Source organism: Phyllobates terribilis, unplaced genomic scaffold, assembly GCF_046119375.1.
Source record: "Phyllobates terribilis strain yellow unplaced genomic scaffold, ASM4611937v1 Scaffold_13__5_contigs__length_258822181, whole genome shotgun sequence".
Taxonomy (NCBI): Eukaryota; Metazoa; Chordata; class Amphibia; order Anura; family Dendrobatidae; genus Phyllobates; species Phyllobates terribilis.
The window spans coordinates 102,441,560-102,460,928 of record NW_027362773.1 but is presented as its reverse complement, the minus strand read 5'-3'; the positions used below and the strand labels follow the sequence as shown (position 1 = coordinate 102,460,928).

Here is a 19,369-nt window from a genome sequence, read left to right as displayed (position 1 = left end):
GCTGTTTCTTGTATAAATCATCTATTCAGGAGATCTGTGTATTGACCTAGAGAAAGTTTCTGCTATTTTGGACAGATTTTAAAACCTTCCAAAGTTTCCTAGGCTTTGCAAACTATTGCCACCAGTTGTTCAAACTTTACTCTCAAGTGGTATCTCCTCTTACAGCCCTCTCTCGGAAGGGTGCTAATTCTTGCTCCTGTCCGGATTCTCCTGCTCAAGCCTTCAATTCCTTCAATGGATTCTTACTAGTGTTGAGCGAATTTGTTATGTTATCTGCGTGACAGCGTGGCAAATCAGGGATCTTCATGGGCGGAGCCGATTTTTTGGTGCGAACAAGCCGGAACCCCGAACACGAACCCGAATTTGAAATGCCGAACAAATTCGCTCAACACTAATTCTTACTGAATACGTGCAACAAAATCACCACAGAAAATTAACATACTAAAGTATTACAGTGTATAATAAAAATGATGGTCTCCTATCAACGTCACCCACAGGCTGGTCTTCATAAGACCGCCATCCTGGCAGGTATGGGAGCATTCAGCAGACCTCTGGCTGCATTAGCAACCCATCGGCACCCTGCAATGTTGTTGTGGGACCAATGTAGGCATGAAATTGCATGCCCCTCTGGTTTGCATGCTTCAAATGTCACTGTCAGAGACAGGAGCATTTAAGTGGTTAACAGCAGCAGATGGAGCTCAGCTCCACTCACTGCTGTCACACAGCCATTATTTGTTGGATAAATGCAAGCTCAATTTCTGAGTACATCATATGTCGGGAAGGGGTTAAAGACTTTTTGCACAATGCTGGTTCTTAAAGTCATTGGTCCATTCTAGATTATTGAGCGAATCTGTCCAGTTATTTTCCTTCTGAAATCAACTTCAATATAAAAACTTTCCAATGCTTTTCTTATCTCCTGCTTCCGCTACCGATCCTGACATGGAGTATGAGGTCAACTAAATTCTGAAATGTAAAATGATTAATTGGAATCTATTCTACTCAATAGACTTGAAGGAATACAGTCCAGAAAGATGTTTGCTTCCTAATGAGGTCATTAAGGCTTAATTTTTTTTAGAAGATTTCATGCCAAGCATCTTCTTTCTTCATTTACAGACCCTTCTGGGAGGGATCCTAAAAAGAGGAATACTACCTGTAGCGGCTCCACCGTTGGGCCTTTCTCCCTTCTCTCCCTCTGTATAAGTCTTCAACGGGTTACTGTGGTACACTGGCAAACATCTCTGATGTCATCACAAAAGACTTTCTAAGGCCTGCTCAGGCAGCAATGAGTTGCCTGAGTATTCATGAAGCATAGCATCTTGATACGCATCTACTTTTCCATTGATTAACCATATCTCTGCTGCAAGATACCGGATTGCATATATGTATGTGTTACTCTTATGGTTAACTGTATTCCTGCTACAAGATACTTGATTGCATATATGTGTCTACTATTGCTGTGCTGGGGTGGTGTTTTAAACCTAAGGTCCCTACCCCTACTCATATTGTCACCCTCCGGCGTCTTCACCTTTTTTCGGTGCCGCTCCTCTCCCGCGGCACCATCTTGTGACTGCAGCTTCTGACTGGCCAGAAGTCAGAAGTTACTTCACAAGTTTTCAATCCAGAATGAGGCTCTCATAGACTTGTATTGAGTTATGACCTCCGGCTTGCTCCAGCAAACACTGGAGCAGTCAGCAGGTCACAAACTGCCGGAGACCGACGGGAGCGGCAGTGATAATAGATGAATATTCCAGAAGGTGAGTATAAGACAGGGGGCAGGTGACTTAGATTGGAAGCACCACTCCAGCAGTAAAATAAAAAAAAACTCTGGAGTGGTGCTTTAATTGTGTGTATCACTGTTACACTATATCTAATTGCATATACTTCTCTGCTGTTCCTGTATGTAATTGCCCTCCAGCTGTATTTATTGCTTCTAGTTTATCTTTGCCCATCTGCTGTCTTGCATATCCTTCTGTCCTGGTCCTCACTAATCCACATGCACCTCGAAAGTCTAGTTCCGCTGCATCATTGTTGCTCACCCTAACCTTTGGCTTAGAAAATCCACATCACCAGATGAACCCATAACACTAACTTAAACATAATAAAGTGTCCTGAAAAGATGAAATGTGATATTATAAATAAAAAAAATAGCCAATTGTATTTGACACTAAAGATAGTTTATTAAAGACAGAAAATCTACCATATTTTGTTGTTCAGTTAGCAGCAACAGTTTGATCCAGCCAGGCTCTAAGGGCTGTGACTCTCGCATAAACTCCAGGAGAAGATGTAGAGCAAGAAGAGCTTCCCCAGGACACAATGCCAGCCAAGGTCCAAGCTCCATTTCTCTGACATACAAGAGGTCCACCAGAGTCACCCTAAAAAATAAAAAGTAAATAAGTATGTATTGAAAGACGCTAGGAGGTAAGGTCCTGGATGGCAAATATGTGTCACCGAGGTGGCTGGCCTCCGTAATGTAAAGTCTGTACCAGTAGCACTAAGTTACTGAGAGATTTTTAATTCAACTAGTTTTATTCAACTTTGCGTCTGGAATTTAGGAGCAACTAAAAGAGTCTGGATGGGAAAGGTTGTTCTCATAATCCAGCCTGGGCTTTACAGGCTTAATAACAGCAGCTGGGTTAGCTCAGCAGAGTGGAGTTGTGCTGGAGCTGAACAGGGGTGTGTTTGCTTGGTGAACACATTTAATACTTCTTGAGCTGCTATTACCTGGAATTTCATTGTGCCAGAAGAAAGGACTGTTTATGTTATTCATTTGTACTTGAGAAAAGCTGCTTTCATTTGGAAGCTTTAAAATTTATAAAGAGCAATAAACTATTCTGTTTTGATCTAAAACCCCTGTGCTTGTGCGTATTCAATTGGCTACCAGAAACCATGAATCACTACTGTATATAAATACAAATTCAAGAAAATTTCATTTTGACGATTTATGATAATTAATCAATAGCTTCTTTAAATGAGCACCAGCACAGTCTGGTATGTTTACAGATATGTCACATGTCGGTAGTCAGATTTGATTGCTACATTTAACAAACAGAAGACCTAAATATTTTATGACTCTTGGATCTTACGGATGTAGCTGCCACCAACATAACAGAGCTTTACATTGTTGTTATTGACTTGAGCAAAGCACTGTGCAAATAGTTTATTTTTTAGTATGCCACAGTGAAATTGGCAGCTGCTATTAGCAGTTTAAAGAGGATGTGTCACTTGCCCTAAATATTTAATGTTTTACTTGTTGCAAATGTCTTTGTACTCCTGAACCTCTCATTGTTTTTCTTTAATTCCTGCGTCTCTTCATTCCAGATTTATTGCTCTCTCCTCTCTGTCTACAAATCTAGTCTTTTTTAGCCAAGTGGGCATGGTCTTCATCTTTTCTCCCAAGTGGGCGTATTTTAAAGGACCATGTCCATTTTGCAAAAAAAAAAAAAAAGACTAGGTTTATAAGCAGGGAAGAGTAAGTCATATCTCAGGAATGGAGAGATGCGGGAACAAAAGGAAAACATCGCTGGATTCAGCAGAACACCGGGAATTAGGGTAACCAAAATATAGGGTGGTCCGACATTAATAGTGAATTTCATACTATTTGTCTACCTATTTTAATTTCTAATCTAACCAATTTTCTAATGATCTTCATTTACAAATTCCTTACCCTATACTTTAACTTCCTTCTGTTCGCTAACTTCCAGTCTGTTTTTCTTGTTTTAACTACTTCCGATGATGATTAATTTGAGTCTCTCAGTATGTAATTGGGATTCTCAAAAGGATCGTCATTAGGGGGCAGGTGCTGCTGTCAATCACACGACATCCTTTTTCTCCATGAAGTGAAGTATCAGCGGGGGGCGGTGCTGTGGTCACTCCCCGCCTTGACACGGGACATCATCAGACACGTCCTTTTCAGAAGCCAGGCTGTGTCTTTTCTACTGAGCATAAATTGACATCTGACACATGCTCAGAAATGGCAACTGTCGAGCCAGTGAAGGATCACAACGACAAAGTGCGGCAAGCAGGGAGACCATATGAGCATGTGTTGGAATTCACAACCGGCACATGCTCATCAGAATAGACACAGCTTGGTCTCTGAAAAGGACGTGACTGATGATGTCCCAATTCAGAGCACGTAAAGCAACTCTGGGGAGTGACCATAGCGCCACACCCCTGATGAAGCTTTGTTTTAGGGAGGAAAAGAATGCCTTGGGAGTGACAGCAGCCCCTGCCCCTGATGACTCAAACAAACCGTTATCGGTAGGAAGTAAAAAAAGTTAGAGAAGGAAGAGGGGGGGGGAGTAAATAAAGTACATTACAAAAGTTATTAGATTAGTGATTAAGATAGGTAGACATAAAATTCACTATTAGTGTCGGACCACCCCTTTAAATATTTACGATAAATGTCAGGTCCTCTTTGATATATAGCAAAACCTTAGAAATGATTTGTAGATATAGTAGTAATAGTAGATATAATGGTATACCATGCAGGATGAGGCTCCAGATGCTCCAGCGCAGATCATGGTGCTCTGGATTTTGTTACCCCAGTATCTCTGGCAGTCACTATTGGTCAGAAGAGGCAGAGCTACCTGCTGCAGTTTGCTTGGGGACATTTGTGCTAAAAGGCAATACATAATATAGTATATAAATTCTGTATATTAAAGTGCAGTCATATTATACCCAGCTTTTTATCACTAAAGTTGAATATCATGCCAGTAGAAAGCCGACATTTACAAACATTTTCATTTAAATTATTAATATTTTCTTACTTGAAGCGCTAACGTAGCCCCATCCAGTGGTGACGCATCTCTCTCCTCCATTGAATATATCAGCTGTAGCAGCAACGCACACTGGGGACACACGACTGTCAAAGCTGGCAGCGCTGGCGAGCTTGATCAGAGTGATATCATTTATAATGGTAATGGAGCTGTAGCTGGGGTGTCTGAAGACCTGTTGAAAAAAATCTGCCTTAGGGCGTCTTCTCACACATTTTTTTCCTACGTTTCTAAATCTCTTATCAAAAAAATGCCGTTGATTTTAAGTATTTTTGTAAGCTTTTACATTTTGTGCACTTTCTAACATAGGGGCAAAAAAACTCAAGGCATATTGCAGTAAGAAAAAAAATGCCACTGACCCTAAGGTGAGCGGTAAGAGTGACCACTCACCTTATATATCTCCATATATAACTAACAAATAAAGTTGCATTCTGTAATGTTATAGTATGCAAACATGAGATATATTAAATTGGAATTGTTTTACTCCTCTAGAAAATAAAAAAAATGCAATATACTTAGTGCATAAATTGGCCAATCCATTTATGCCCAGCAGCAACGACAAGGCAATCTTCTTTGTTGGGAACCTAACCTAATGTGATTCCGCTCCTGGGCGGATAGCCTACATTTATATGGGTAGGTAGTTATATATGGAGGTGGCTACTCTTAGTATGTACCTGTTCTCTGTTTGGAAGTGACAAACGACAAGGACTGAAAAAACACCCCATAAAAATAGAAGTCTTTCATATTTGCATACATAGGCTCTCTGACCAATCACTCTACCCATCAGCCTATGGTGGTTTTAATCACAGTAGGATCCTACCTACCCATATAATTGAAAGCTATCAGCCCAGGAGAGGAATCACATTAGGTTAGGTTCCCAGCAAAGAAGATTGCCTTGTCATGGTTGCTGGGCATTCATAAATTGGCCAATTTATGAGCTAAGTATCTTTGTTATTTCCTATTTTATAAAGCAGTAATTCAATTCCAATTTCATGTATTTCATGTTTGCATGCTATGGCGTTGCAGAGTGCAACTTTACTTGTCATTTTTTAGGCTTGCTCAACAATCTTGCCATTCTTTTCTGATCTAGAAGTTTTCAGCTAATTCATCATTTGTGACTTGAAAATATTGCAAAATTTTTGTGCAATGCTGCTACAGTTCACTAGAGGAGCACAAAATTGGTCTAATATTGTTTTGTTTGTTTTTTTGTGCAGCTAAAGACTACATTTACAACATTTTAGAGTTACTGAAAGAATTGTGGGATATTTTACTATAAAAAAGCGTCAAAACAAGTAAGTAGTCGAAAAAAAAAAAACTTTTTATTTGCACTTAATTAATCAAACATCGAGAGCCATTTTTATGGATTTTGTGCAAAGTCCATCAACAAAACAACAAAAAATAAACAAAGACAAGTGAGAAAATTTATATAAAAAATGCAAATAATGAATTGGAGCCATTGTGTGTAACTGCGATTTGTTTTTGGTTTTTTTGTGCTACTTTTCACATTAGAAAATTGACCATATATAATGTGCCTTTTCCGTTTTTTGCAATTTTGTTTTTTCCTCCCCTTATTACAAGAGCCATAACTTTTTTATTGTTCCATCAACCTAGCCGTATGAGGGCTTGTTTTTTGCAGGACAAGTTTAACTTTTGAATTTTTATCATGTGATGTACTGGAAAGCAGGAAAAAAAATCCAAGTGTGGAATAGTGCAGGTCACTATGAATATGCAGATACCAATCATGTATAGTTTTTATTTTATTTAAGTGGTGAAAAAAAATTCTGAAATTTTGAAAAATACAAAAATTTTCTTGTGTTGTCATTTTCCGAGAGGCATAAAGTTTTCAATTTTCGCTACATGGACCTGTGTGAGGGCTTGTTTTTTGTGCCCCGAGTAAATGTTTTTATTGATATCACTTTGGGCTAGAAACAATGTTTTTTATTACATTTTTTGTGTTGCTGCGGCGGCCAAAAACCACAATTCTGGCATTCTGATCTTTCTCTCATTACGCGATTCATCAATTGGATTAATTTATTTTATATCTTGATAGATCGAACTTTTACAAATGCAGCGAAACCAAATATGCTTTTTTTTGTTTGTTTGTTTCTTAATTTTTAATGGGTGAAGAGGGGAGTGATTTGAACTTCTATATATTTTTTATTTTTTTTAAAACATTTTTTTTTCACTGCATTTGTTAGTCCCATTAGGGGACTTGAACCTGTGATCAGCTGATGACCGCTGTGATATATATATTTCAGAGGAGAATTGTCATAAAAGGCATGGGGGTCTTCAGCAGACCCCTGGCTGTCATAGCAACCCATCGGCACCCCACATTCATCTCACAGGCGCGTGGAATCATACACTCCCCTACTTGCACATGCTAAATGCCACTGTCAGAGATTGACAACGGCATTTAACAGGTTAACAGCCGTGGGTGAAACTCTGCTCCACCAATGGCTGTTAGAAGCAGATGATGACTGAATAACCCATCATCTGCCTGGAAAGATGCGGTCTCAGCACCCAAATTTTGCAACTTTTGCCATTTTTACGCCAGTCCCCATCAGCTCTGCACCAAAGTGGATGGTCCTAGTGTGGGACAAGGCATGGCAAACACCCAACAAATTAAGAAAAATTCTCCAGTCCCTGACTGAAGCAACTTTTCAGGCGAGGTGCATGCAAGGCATTAATTGTGGGATGTGTACCTTTTAATGAATTTGGCACATCTTATTGTAGCATGCCCTTATTAAGAATGGTATAAGAAACGCCAGTCTTAATGAATTTCACATACAGTGCTTTTTTGGGGGGGGTGGGGGGGTCGACACCATTGCATTTTCTGCATTTAAACTAGAAGTGGATTCAGCAGGAAGGAGAGGTTTAATTCTTTCCTTTTTGTTTCCCATTCCATTTAAATTCACTTTTGACTTTGCTTGAAAAAAATAAATACTATAAAAACAGCCACAGGAACTGCTTTTTCGGCCGAGAAATTACTAATTCTAAAATGTTATTTATGAAGCAAAATAAACAAACTTGGTTTTACTTTTTCTGCTTACCCTAGAAATGGTTTTAGTTTGAATAGGCTCCGCGGAGGAGGAACGGTCGTATTCACCCAGAATTACACGATGGGAGGTTCTGTAAATAAAGGATATACAAGGATATATCAGCTGCATCATAAGTTACATTGTATTCATGAGATCTACTACAGTCTAGCAATCTTACTGCCCAATACTCCAAAACAGTGTCAGACTGGAATTGCTAGAGCCCACCAGTAACATTCACTCTGGGATCCCACTGTTCAGCTACATACAAATATTACATTATTCTCTTTCACAAATTTATTTATGCTTGTACAGTGGAAAAAATAAGTACCGTATTGATATACTGCTGATTTTGCAAGTTTTCCCACCTACAAAGAATGTAATTTTTATCATAGTTACACTTCATCTGTGAGAGACAGAATCTTAAAAAAATCCAGAAAGTCACATTCTATGATTTTTAAAAAATTAAATTACATTTTATTGTATGAAATAAGTATTTGATCACCTACCAACCAGCAAGAATTCTGCCTCTCACACCTGTTAGTTTTTCTTTAAGAAGGTGCACTCATTACCTGTATTAATTGCACCTGTTTTAACTCATTACCTGTATAAAAGACACCTGTCCACACACTCAATCAATCACACCACACTGCAACCTCTCCAGCATGGCCAAGACCAAAAAGCTATCAAAGGACACCAGAGACAAAATTGTACACCTGCACAAGGCTGGGATGGGCTACAGGACAATAGGCAAGCAGCTTGGTGAGAAGGCAACAAGTGTTAGCACAATTATTAGAAAATGACAGAAACACAAGATAACTGTCAATCTTCCTCATCTGGGGCTGCATACAGGATCTCGTCTCGTGGGGTAAGGATAATTCTGAGAAAGGTGAGGAATCAGCCCCGAACTACACGGGAGGACCTGATCAATGACCTGAAGAAAGCTGGGACCACAGTCTCAAACATTACCATTAGTGACACATTACACCGTCATTGGTTAAAATCCAGCAGAGCAAGTAAGGTCCCCCTGCTGACGTCAGCACATGTCCAGGATCGTTTGAAGTTCGCCAGTGACCATCTGGATGATCCAGAGTAGGCATTGGAGAAGGTCATGTGGTCAGATGAGTCCAAAATAGAACTTTTTGGTATCAACTCCACTCACTGTATTTGGAGGAAGAAGAAGGATGAGTACAACCCCAAGAACAACATCCCAAACATTAAGCATGGTGAAGGAAACATCATACTTTTTGGTGCTTTTCTGCAAAGGAGACAGGACGACTGCACCATATTCAAGGGAGGATGTATGGGGTCATGTATCATGAGATGTTGGCCAACAATCTCCTTCCCTCAGTAAGAGCATTGAAGATGGGTTGTGGCTGGGTCTTCCAGCATGACAATGACCCGAAACACACAGCCAGGGCAACTAAGAAGTGGCTCCGTAAGAAGCATTTCAAGGTCCTGAAGTGACCTAGCCAGTCTCCAGACCTAAACCCAATAGAAAATCTTTGGAGGGAGCTTGAAACTCAATGTTGACCAGCGACAGCCCCGAAACCTGAAAGATTTGGAGAAGATTTGTATGGAGGAGGGGGCCAAAATCCCTGCTGCTGTGTGTGTAAACCTGGTCAAGAATTACAGGAAATGTCTGACCTCTGTAATTGCAAATAAAGGTTTCTGTACCAGATATTAAGTTCTGTTTTTCTATTGTATCAAATACTTATTTCATGAGATAAAAATTACAGACCTCTCCATTCTTTGTAGGTGGGAAAGCTTGCGAAATCAACAGCGTATCAAATACTTATTTTCCCCACTGTATATAATAATATACTAGGTAGTTTGTTTAATGAATGAATGATGAGATGCTGTTTTTGTCTGTACATAGTGAATCAAATGTATTGGGTCAACTACTGCTCATATTGATATGTAAGTGGCTTACTTCTGCATAGGGGCCCACCGGGAAATACACCAGTTCACCGGTGGGCCAGTACAAGCCTGTTCCAAAGTATGTTTAAACAACAGACAGTATTTATTGATTCTTCATTTCTACAGAGCAATTCACAATTATTCCATCTGAATAGTAATCACAGCCTTTAAAACAGCCTCAAGCAGACATTTCAGGCTGGGGAGAAACACTTTGATCATTATTATGTAATGTCTGTAAAGTATGCAGTTTTACTCGTGAATGTATCATGTGACAGAGTCACTGGTATGATTTATGAGGGGAGGTAGGTGTCGCATAAGTTGCTAGCCTGTGTAAACTGAAACCAATGGACTTTCTGCGAGCATGTTATATACTGGTGGGTTAACTCACTTAAAGGGCGTGGTTTTAGGGGAATGACATAGTGATGGGAGGGATGTCATTCCCCATACCTCTACCTCCGGGTGTGGCTGAGCAATGTTTAAATGTTCAGTCCTGTTTTTTTTTTTTCTTTGTGTTGAGTTTGGAGAGGCAAGGTCTCCAGACTGGACAGCCATAGCTCAGGAGGGAGCTGAAGGCTTGACATAACCTGTGTGGGCGAACTGCACACACATATATGGACTGTGCTATAGTTTATCTTTTGTTTTGTTGTTTTGCCAAGTAAGGCTGTGTTTATTTTGCTGGAGTGCAGAGCTTTATGCTATTAATAAAGCCTGCAAAGAAAACCCGGGTTCCTGAGTCTACTTCCGGAAGTGGCCGAGCGAGTCGTCCTACCATAATCACTGTTTAATGTTAGTTCCCCGCTAGTCAACTCCAGTGACTACTTTTTACTACTTCTGTACTTTCTCCGTTTTCAGTATCCACATATTTTAGAAGATGAATGTATCCAAATATTAAATCCAAATATTACTGAAATAGATGAAATAATTCTCAGGGCAAAACATTTGGCAATTCTTACGTGACACCACAGTGAGCGGCAGTGACGACCCACAAACTGTTGATCAGGGAACCACCACAGAAGTGGAATCCAGTCCTGTCCTGTGGATAACAAACCATCAAACCAATGTCAATTAATCTTATTATTGTGTTTATTTCATACAAATTACTTTTAAAGGAGTTGTCCATTACTTTTTATACCTTTTAAAAAAAATGGGTCCATTGTGGTCTTAGGCTATGTTCACACATCATGTTTTTTTGTGTCAATTTTCTGCAGCAAAACCTGATCTTCAAGGGCATTTTATTCAGAATTTTTCTTGCAGTTTTGGTGCTTTTTTATGCGTTTTTGGTGCGTTTTTTCAAAGTTTTTTTTACTGTGCTTCTGTCTCTTTTTTATGCATGTACATAAAGTTCTGTGAAAAAAAAGAACCCCATTCTATTTTGGCATCAAAAACGCTGAAAAAACACTGATACAAATTTTGATGCATTTTTTTCACCACCCATTTCTTCCTATGGGTTAAAAAATGCTGAAAATACACTGAAAAAAACGCTGAAAAAAGTGGCATGCTTTATTTTCTGAAAAACCATGCAAGGCACAAAATCCTGAACAAAAAAAAAAACATGAGAATTCTGGTTTCTCATAGACTTTGCTAGTACTGCAAAAGACAGCTGAAAATTTGCATAAAAAAACTGCATCAAAAGACGCTGAAAAAAAAATGATGTGTGAACATAGCCTTAAAGTTAAAAAAAAAATACCCCTCCGTTCCTCAGTTCTGGTAGCTTGAATTACCAACTTGATTTTTTTTTTTTTTCTAAACAAGTTATTAAACAATCATGGAGCTGATATTTTTTGTAGATACATTAGTAAACCATAATAAATCATTAACTCTATAAGTGATGCATGTCTACAGTCCTTGGTTCTGATATGAAGACCTCAGCTGCATTCACTGTGACTTGAAAATTGATGATAATTACAGTCATAGTAATCTGTAGATATTTAAATGTAGAAACATAGAAGGGTAGAAGTTGGAAGGGACCTCCAGGGTCATCTGTAGATATTTCAATGTAGAAACATAGAAGGGTACAAGTTGGAAGAGACCTCCAGGGTCATCTGGTCCAGCCCCTTGCTCAAACTGTTCCAACCTCCAGCTCAATTTAGCTGCTGTTAAAGCGCTTACTGTATATGATCGTCTGTATATGAAGCTGTTTCTTCCAGATCAGAAGGAAAGTGAAGGCTGCAGCCAATCAGCAATGACTGATTGGCAACAGCAGTCACTTGACGGACCCAATGACAGTTGGTGCTTATAAAATTCTATGGACGAGAGAGGAGGAGCTAGAGGCCGGCACAGACATTCTGCCGCAACAACAGTTATAGTTCTCCATAGAACTTTATGAGCACCAACTGTCACCTCCTATCTCAGTAATAGGAAAGCCTGAGTATGGATTTTGCCAATAAATTGAGAATTTTTGAGAAAGAATAAGCAATTTTGGTGTAGAAAGAAGCAGATTTCTCTGATAAGATATATTGCAAAGTTGCTTATTTTCTTGTGTGCTGTTGATTTGTGCAAAAAATGGAAATTAAGGTTGGCATTACCTGCAGAGACACCTGCCATGGCCATGAACCGGAAATTGCATTCTCCCCATTCACAATCCTGGCATAACCAGAAATGACTGGCTTGATGCTTGGAACACCGCAACCTAAGAAAGAAGATCATGATAGGTAGAAATGGAAAGAACTGGTGATCTCCATAAAGAGCATGATCCAAATATGTCTCCACTTACCATAGGTGCCCCCTAGCAGGGCAAGGCAGGACAGAAGCCACAGAAACGCCATCGTGGTAAGTGGAGCCTGATCGGGTTTTGTGCCGTTTTTATATCCTCAATTAGTGATTAATAATAGAGCGCTGCATGAGATTGGAGAATCAAATCTGTTATCGGAAAACCTTGGATTAATATAAAAAAATTGTAACAGGTGTTCTCGGAGAAACATGAGTGGGAGAAACAGATGTTCTAAAAGAAACTTATTGGATTTCTTCCATGAGAAATAACCATTAGAATTGTTTTTTTTTAGACTTATGAACCCCTTAATAATCGAACAAACTTTCATTCTTGCTCTTTAGTTTTTTTTCCTCCCCTATGGGGGCTCATTTTTGAGGGCGGCAAAAGTTGCAGTTTTAAATTATTCATTTCACCATTTAATGTACTGAAAAACAAAAAAAAAACAAGAGTGGTGAAATGGTTAAAATAAAAATGCAATTTTGCCATTGTTTTTCGAGTTTAGTTTTTATAACGTTCGTTATGCAGAAATAATGTAACGGCAACAGGATTTTTCAGATGAGTGCAATTAGGGCGATACAGAACTTATATGTTTTTTTTCTATGTTAGTGGTTAAAAAATTGTGTTTTTTGTCTCTGTGACTTTTTGATTTTTCCTTCGATGCCGCTGTATGAAGGCTCATTTTTTGCACGCCTAGCTGTAGTTTTTATCAGTACCGTATTGGGGTAATTGTTTTTTTTAATTCTATTTATGGAGAGAAGTCCAATGAACAAAAAGAAGGCAATTGTGTTTTTTTAAGTTGTTTTTTTCTTAAAGTTATTGACTATATGGGATAATGAAATGGAATCTGTCAGTAGGTTTTAGCTATACAATCCGAGAGCAGCATAATGTAGGGTAAGAAAGCTTGATTCCAGCGATGTGTCACTTACTGGGCTGCTTGGTGCAGTTTTGGTATAATCCCTGTTTTCTCTGCTGCAGATCTAGTAGTTCTCTGAATGCATAGCCCTGTATAACCCCACCCACACCACTGATTGGCAGATTCTTGTGCACACTGTGCATAGGCAAAAAAGTTGCCAATCAGTGGTGTGGGCGGGGTTACTCAGATTAGCTGGACTGCCCTACCAGACACCTAGTGATAATCTCCTGCTGATAAAATACTGATTATATTGAAACTACAGCACACAGCCTAATAAGTGGCACATCCCTGAAATCAGGGAGTTCTAAAGAACAGGACACATGGACAATTCCTGCCAATCCTGCACACATCTCGGCACATGTATGAGATCATAATGTCATTGGCATCTGAGTGGGTCCCTAACCGGTAACTCTGATTACAACTATGGTGGCGCACTGATATTACCACCATATGGTGACATATAGTGGTAGATTCCAGTCCTGTAGAGCATATAAGTGATTATAGTACACTTATATATAGTGATTTACGGCTGACATTCTTTCTGAGGAGTCGTTCACTTTTCCCGTCTTTTCCATTGGGCCCAGACCAATTTGTGGATTTGTGGAGCCACTGTGCCACAGAGCCGGGCTGCCTAGGTAGGGGCGTAGCTAAGCGGCTACCTGGTGTTCACTGGAGCTGCTGATGGTGGAGACAGGCTGGGCTGCCGGTGGCCACCACGTACCACTCCTATACAGATGCCAGTACTGCAGCAGCTCACCCCAGGGGTCAGATTAGCTGACACAGACTCAGGCTTCATTCAGACTAATAGGTTCAGGATTACTGCCGAACGGTTACTGACATGGAGACTCAGACGGGTACTTCAGAGATAGGTTGTAGCAGTCCGGATACGTGAGATACTCGGATAGGGAAACATTCAGACACTGGCCGCACCAGAATCAAGGGACTGCAGGAAAAGGACTGGCCGCATCAGGACCAGGGAACAATGTTCAGGCACTGGCCGCACACGGACCAGGGATTCGGGTTCAGCACGCTGGCCACACCGGGACCAGGGATTCAGGTTCAGGACAATGGCCACACCGGGACCAGGGGACCTAACGATTCACTAGTAGGAGAAACTAACCACTAATGAATATTGTTGCTTTGGCAACTCCCTAAAGGGGAGAGAGTCTTTAACCCCTTAATGACCTTGCGATTTTCTGTTTTTGCGCTTTCATATTTTGCTCCCCTTTTTCCCAGAGCTATAACTTTTTTATTTTTCTGTCAATATAGCCATGTGAGGGCTTATTTTTTGCCGGACAAGTTGTACTTTTGAACGACATCACTGGTTTTACCATATCGTGTACTGGAAAACGGGAAAAAACTTCCAAGTGCAGCGAAATTGCAAAAAAAATGCAATTTCACAGTTTTTATTTTGTTTGTTTTTTTACCAAGTTCACTGAATGCTAAAACTGACCTGCCACTATTATTCTCCAGGTCATTATGAGTTCGTAGACACCAAACATGTATAGGTTCTTTTTCAGGATCTGGGGCCGGGTGATATCTCAAGCTAGCGTTTTTATTGATACTATTTTGGGGTAGATCCGATGTTTTGATAACCCATTATTGCATTTTATTCCAATGTTGCGACGACCAAAAAACTGTAATTCTGGCGTTTAGAATTTTTTTTCTCGCTACGCCGTTTACCAATAGGATTAATTCTTTTTTTTATATTTATAGATCGGGCGATTCTGAACGCGGCGATACCAAATATGTGTATGTGGGTTTTTTTTATTATTTTACTTTGAATGGGGCGAAAGGGGGTGATTTAAACTTTTATTTTTTTATTTTTTTTTTATATTTTTAAAAACATCTTTTTACACTTTTTTCTTGCTTCAATAGTCTCGCTTGCTTGCGACAAGCAGATCGCCTGAATGCAGCAGATTTGCTCAATTGCTATGAGCGCCGACCACTGGGCGGCGCTCATATCAATTAGGACATGACAACCACAGGGGTCTGCTGCAGACCCCGGGTTGTCATGCCAACCCATCGGTGACCCACGATCATGTGACGGAATCACCAATGGAAGGGGGTAATGCCGCGCTTCTTGCGCGGCAACGTTAAATGCTGCTGTCAGAGATTGAAAGCAGCATTTAACTTGTTAACAGCCGCTGGTGGATCGCGATTCCACCTGCGGCTGTGGCGGGCACATGTCAGCTGTATAAATCAGCTGACATATGCCTGGTTCAGTGCGGGCTCAGGGCCGGAGCCCGAGCTGAACCGGGGGTGATGACCTTGGGCGTACTAGAATACCCTAGGTCATAAAGGGGTTATTACAAGATGCCTCCCAGCTATTGGCTGGGAGCTATCTTGCAGGTGCATAATTATGCTAAATGCCGTTCAGCTACAACCTGAAGGCATATACTACAGCTGTGCTCAAAAGTTTACATACCCCGGCAGAATTTTTCCTTTCTTGGCCTTGTTTCAGAGAATATGAATGATAACAAAAAAACTTTTTCTCCACTCATGGTTATTGGTTGGGTGAAGCCATTTATTGTCAAACTACTGTGTTTTCTCTTTTTAAATCTTAATGACGACCAAAAACATCCAAATTACCCTGACCAAAAGTTCACTTACCCCAGTTCTTAATACCGTGTATTGCCCCCTCTAACATCAATGACAGCTTGAAGTCTTTTGTGGTAGTTGTGGATGAGGATCTTTATTTTCTCAGATGGTGAAGCTGCCCATTCTTCTTGGCAAAAAGCCTCCAGTTCCTGTAAATTCCTGGGCTGTCTAGCATGAACTGTGCGCTTGAGATCTCCCCAGAGTGGCTCAATGATATTGAGGTCAGGAGACTGAGATGGCCACTCCAGAACCTTCACTTTGTTCTGCTGTAGCCAATGACAGATCGACTTGGCCTTGTGTTTTGGATCTTTGACACGTTGGGACGTCCAAGTACGTCCCATGCGCAGCTTCCGAGCTGATGAGTGCAAATTTGCCTCCAGTATTTGCTGATAACGTGCTGCATTCATCTTTCCTTCAATTTTTACCAAGTTTCCTGTGCCTTTGTAGCTCACACATTCCCAAAACATCAGCGATCCACCTCCGTGCTTTACGGTAGGAATGGTGTTCCTTTCATCATAGGCCTTGTTGACCTCTCTCCAAATGTAACGTTTATGGTTGTGGCCAAAAATTCAAGTTCAATTTTGGTCTCATCACTCCAAATCACCTTGTTCCAGAAGTTTTGACACTTGTCTCTGTGCTGTATGCTGTATTGTAGGTGAGATATTTTGTGGCATTTGCGCAGTAATGGCTTTCTTATGGCAACTCGACCATGCAGCCCATTTTTCTTCAAGTGCCTTCTTATTTTGCATCTTGAAAGAGCCACACCGCTAGTTTTCAGAGAGTCCTGAATTTCAGCTGTTATTTGTGGATTTTTCTTTGCATCCCGAACAATTTTCCTGGCAGTTCTGACCGAAATTTTTGTTGGTCTACCTGACCATGGTTTGGTTTTTACAGAGCCCCTGATTTTCCATTGTTAATCACAGTTTGAACGCTGCTGACTGGCATTATCAATTCCTTGGATATCTTTTTGTATCCCTTTCCTGTGTTATACAGTTCAACTACCTTTTCCCGTAGATCCGTTGACAATTCTTTTACTTTCCCCATGACTCACAATCCAAAAACATCAGTGGCTGGATTAAAGATGGAAGGGTCTGTCTGGATCCCAGAAACTCACTCAGCTTTTATGCACACACTGATTACAAGCAAACAGGTCACAGGTGAGGATGTTACCTTTAGTAGTCATTCAACCCCATTTGTGTCAAATTCTGTGCATGTTATCAGGCCAAAATCACCAGGGTATGTGAACTTTTGATCAGAGTCATTTGGATGTTTTTGGTTGTCATTAAGATTTAAAAAGAGAGAACACAGTAGTTTGACAATAAATGGCTTCACCAACCAGTAACCATGAGTGGAGAAAAAGTTTTTTTTGTTATCATTCATATTCTCTGAAACAAAGCCAAGAAAGCAAAAATTCTGCCAGGGTATGTAAACTTTTGAGCGCAACTGTATATGCATGCATTGCCCCTTTGGGAGCAAGCGCACACACACACAAGGTGCGCTACTGGGAACTGCGGCACACACTACAGAAGAGGACAGGGAGCATGTCGGAGATCATGCCGAGAGGCTGGGGAGGTGAGTAAGCCAGTGTTCCTGCATGAAGGGCGAAGGGGACATCATGAAGGGGAGCCAGCCATTGCGCTACATAATGGACCCTGCATTAGCACCCAAACTGTATAATGGGCCCCACATTAGCTCCTATACTGTACAATGGCCCCACATTAGCTCCTACACTGTATAATGGGCACCGCATTAGCTCCTATACTGTATAATGGCCCCACATTACCTACTACACTGTATAATGGCCCCACATTACCTACTACACTGTATAATGGCCCCACATTAGCTCCTATACTGTATAATGGGCCCCACATTAGCTCCTATACTGTATAATGGGCCCCGCATTAGCTCCTACACTGTATAATGGGCCCCGCATTAACTCCTATACTGTATAATGGCCCCCACATTAGCTCCTATACTGTATTATGGCCCCACCTTAGCTTCTACACTGTATAATGGGCCCCGCATTAGCTTCTATACTGTATAATGGGGCCCACATTAGCTCCTACACTGTATAATGGGGCCCACATTAGCTCCTATACCAGGGGTCCTCAAACTTTTTAAACAGGGGGCCAGTTCACGGTCCCTCAGACCATTGGAGGGCCGGAATATAGTTTTTAAAAAAAACTATGAACAAATTCCTATGCACACTGCACATATCTTATTTTGTAGTAAAAAAAAACAATACAGGAACAAATACAATATTTAAAATGAAGAACAAGTAAAGTTAAATCAACCAGTATTTCAATAGGTAGGTAACTGTACCCAATAGGCAGCATAGGTCCTCAATAGGCAGGTAAATATCCCCAATAGGCAGGTAAATGTCCCCAATAGGCAGGTAAATGCCCCAATAGGCAGGTAAATATCCCCAATAGGCAGCATAGGTCCCCAATAGGCAGGTAAATGTACCCAATAGGCAGCATAGGTCCCCAATAGGCAGGTAAATATCCCCAATAGGCAAGTAAATGTCCCCAATAGGCAGGTAAATGTCCCCAATAGGCAGCATAGGTCCTCAATAGGCAGGCTGTTTCCCCCTTATAATGCCCTATGCAGGCTGCCCCCCCCCCCCTTATTATGCCCCATGCAGGATTTCCCTTTCTCCCACCATATAATGCCCCATGCAAGATATCACTCCCGTGTCTTTATAATGCCCCATTCAGGATGTCACCCCCCCCCATATAATGCCCCATTCAGGATGTCACCCCCCCCCATATAATGACACATGCAGGATATCACTCCCCTGTCTTTATAATGCCCCATTCAGGATGTCACCCCCCCCCCATATAATGCCCCATTCAGGATGTCACCCCCCCCATATAATGACACATGCAGGATATCACTCCCCTGTCTTTATAATGCCCCATGCAGCACGTCACCCCCCCCATATAATGCCCCATGCTGGATGTCACCCCCCATATAATGCCCCATGCAGCACATAACCCCCCCATATAATGCCCCATGCTGGATGTCACCCCCCATATAATGCCCCATGCAGCATGTCACCCCCCGATATAATGCCCCATTCAGGATGTCACCCCCCCATATAATGCCCCATGCTTGATGTCACCCCCAATATAATGCCCCATTCAGGATGTCACCCCCCCCCCCCATTTAATGCCCCATTCAGGATGTCACCCCTAATATTATGTCCCATGCCTCCATACATTAAAAAAAAAATCCAATACTCACCTCCCTCCTTGCTTGCTGCCGCTGCTCTGGTCTGGACTCCAGCGTCTCCGGTGTTGTCCCTCTCTGCGCTCCCTGTGACGGCACTCGGGAGGGCGCGGTGTAAAGACGTCACCGCACCCTCTGACCTGAGACGTCACAGGGAGCGCAGACCAGGAAGACAGCGGATCTGCGA

The 19,369-nt window shown here is 41.1% G+C and overlaps 1 protein-coding gene across 1 annotated transcript; it reads right to left on the bottom strand.

Moving 5' to 3' along the window:
* Positions 1–2,152: 2,152 nt before the first annotated feature.
* On the bottom strand, positions 2,153–12,585 carry LOC141173846 (chymotrypsinogen A-like). Its single transcript, XM_073658323.1, has 7 exons — positions 12,441–12,585; positions 12,253–12,356; positions 10,681–10,760; positions 7,823–7,901; positions 4,767–4,947; positions 4,482–4,615; positions 2,153–2,372 (listed from the first exon to the last, which is right to left on the bottom strand). The coding sequence occupies exons 1-7, from the start codon at positions 12,490–12,492 to the stop codon at positions 2,211–2,213; spliced, it is 792 nt and encodes a 263-aa protein (XP_073514424.1). The 5' UTR covers positions 12,493–12,585; the 3' UTR covers positions 2,153–2,210.
* Positions 12,586–19,369: the final 6,784 nt, after the last annotated feature.

Coding starts and splice junctions, on each gene's coding strand:
- LOC141173846 (XM_073658323.1), bottom strand. CDS start 12,492: ATGGCGTTTCTGTGGCTTCTGTCCTGCCTTGCCCTGCTAGGGGGCACC. Junction 4,948..7,822: donor AAACTAAAACCATTTCTAGG/GTAAGCAGAAAA, acceptor TTTTTTCAACAG/GTCTTCAGACACCCCAGCTA. Junction 2,373..4,481: donor CTGGAGCCTCATCCTGCATG/GTATACCATTAT, acceptor TTTATTTTTTAG/GGTGACTCTGGTGGACCTCT.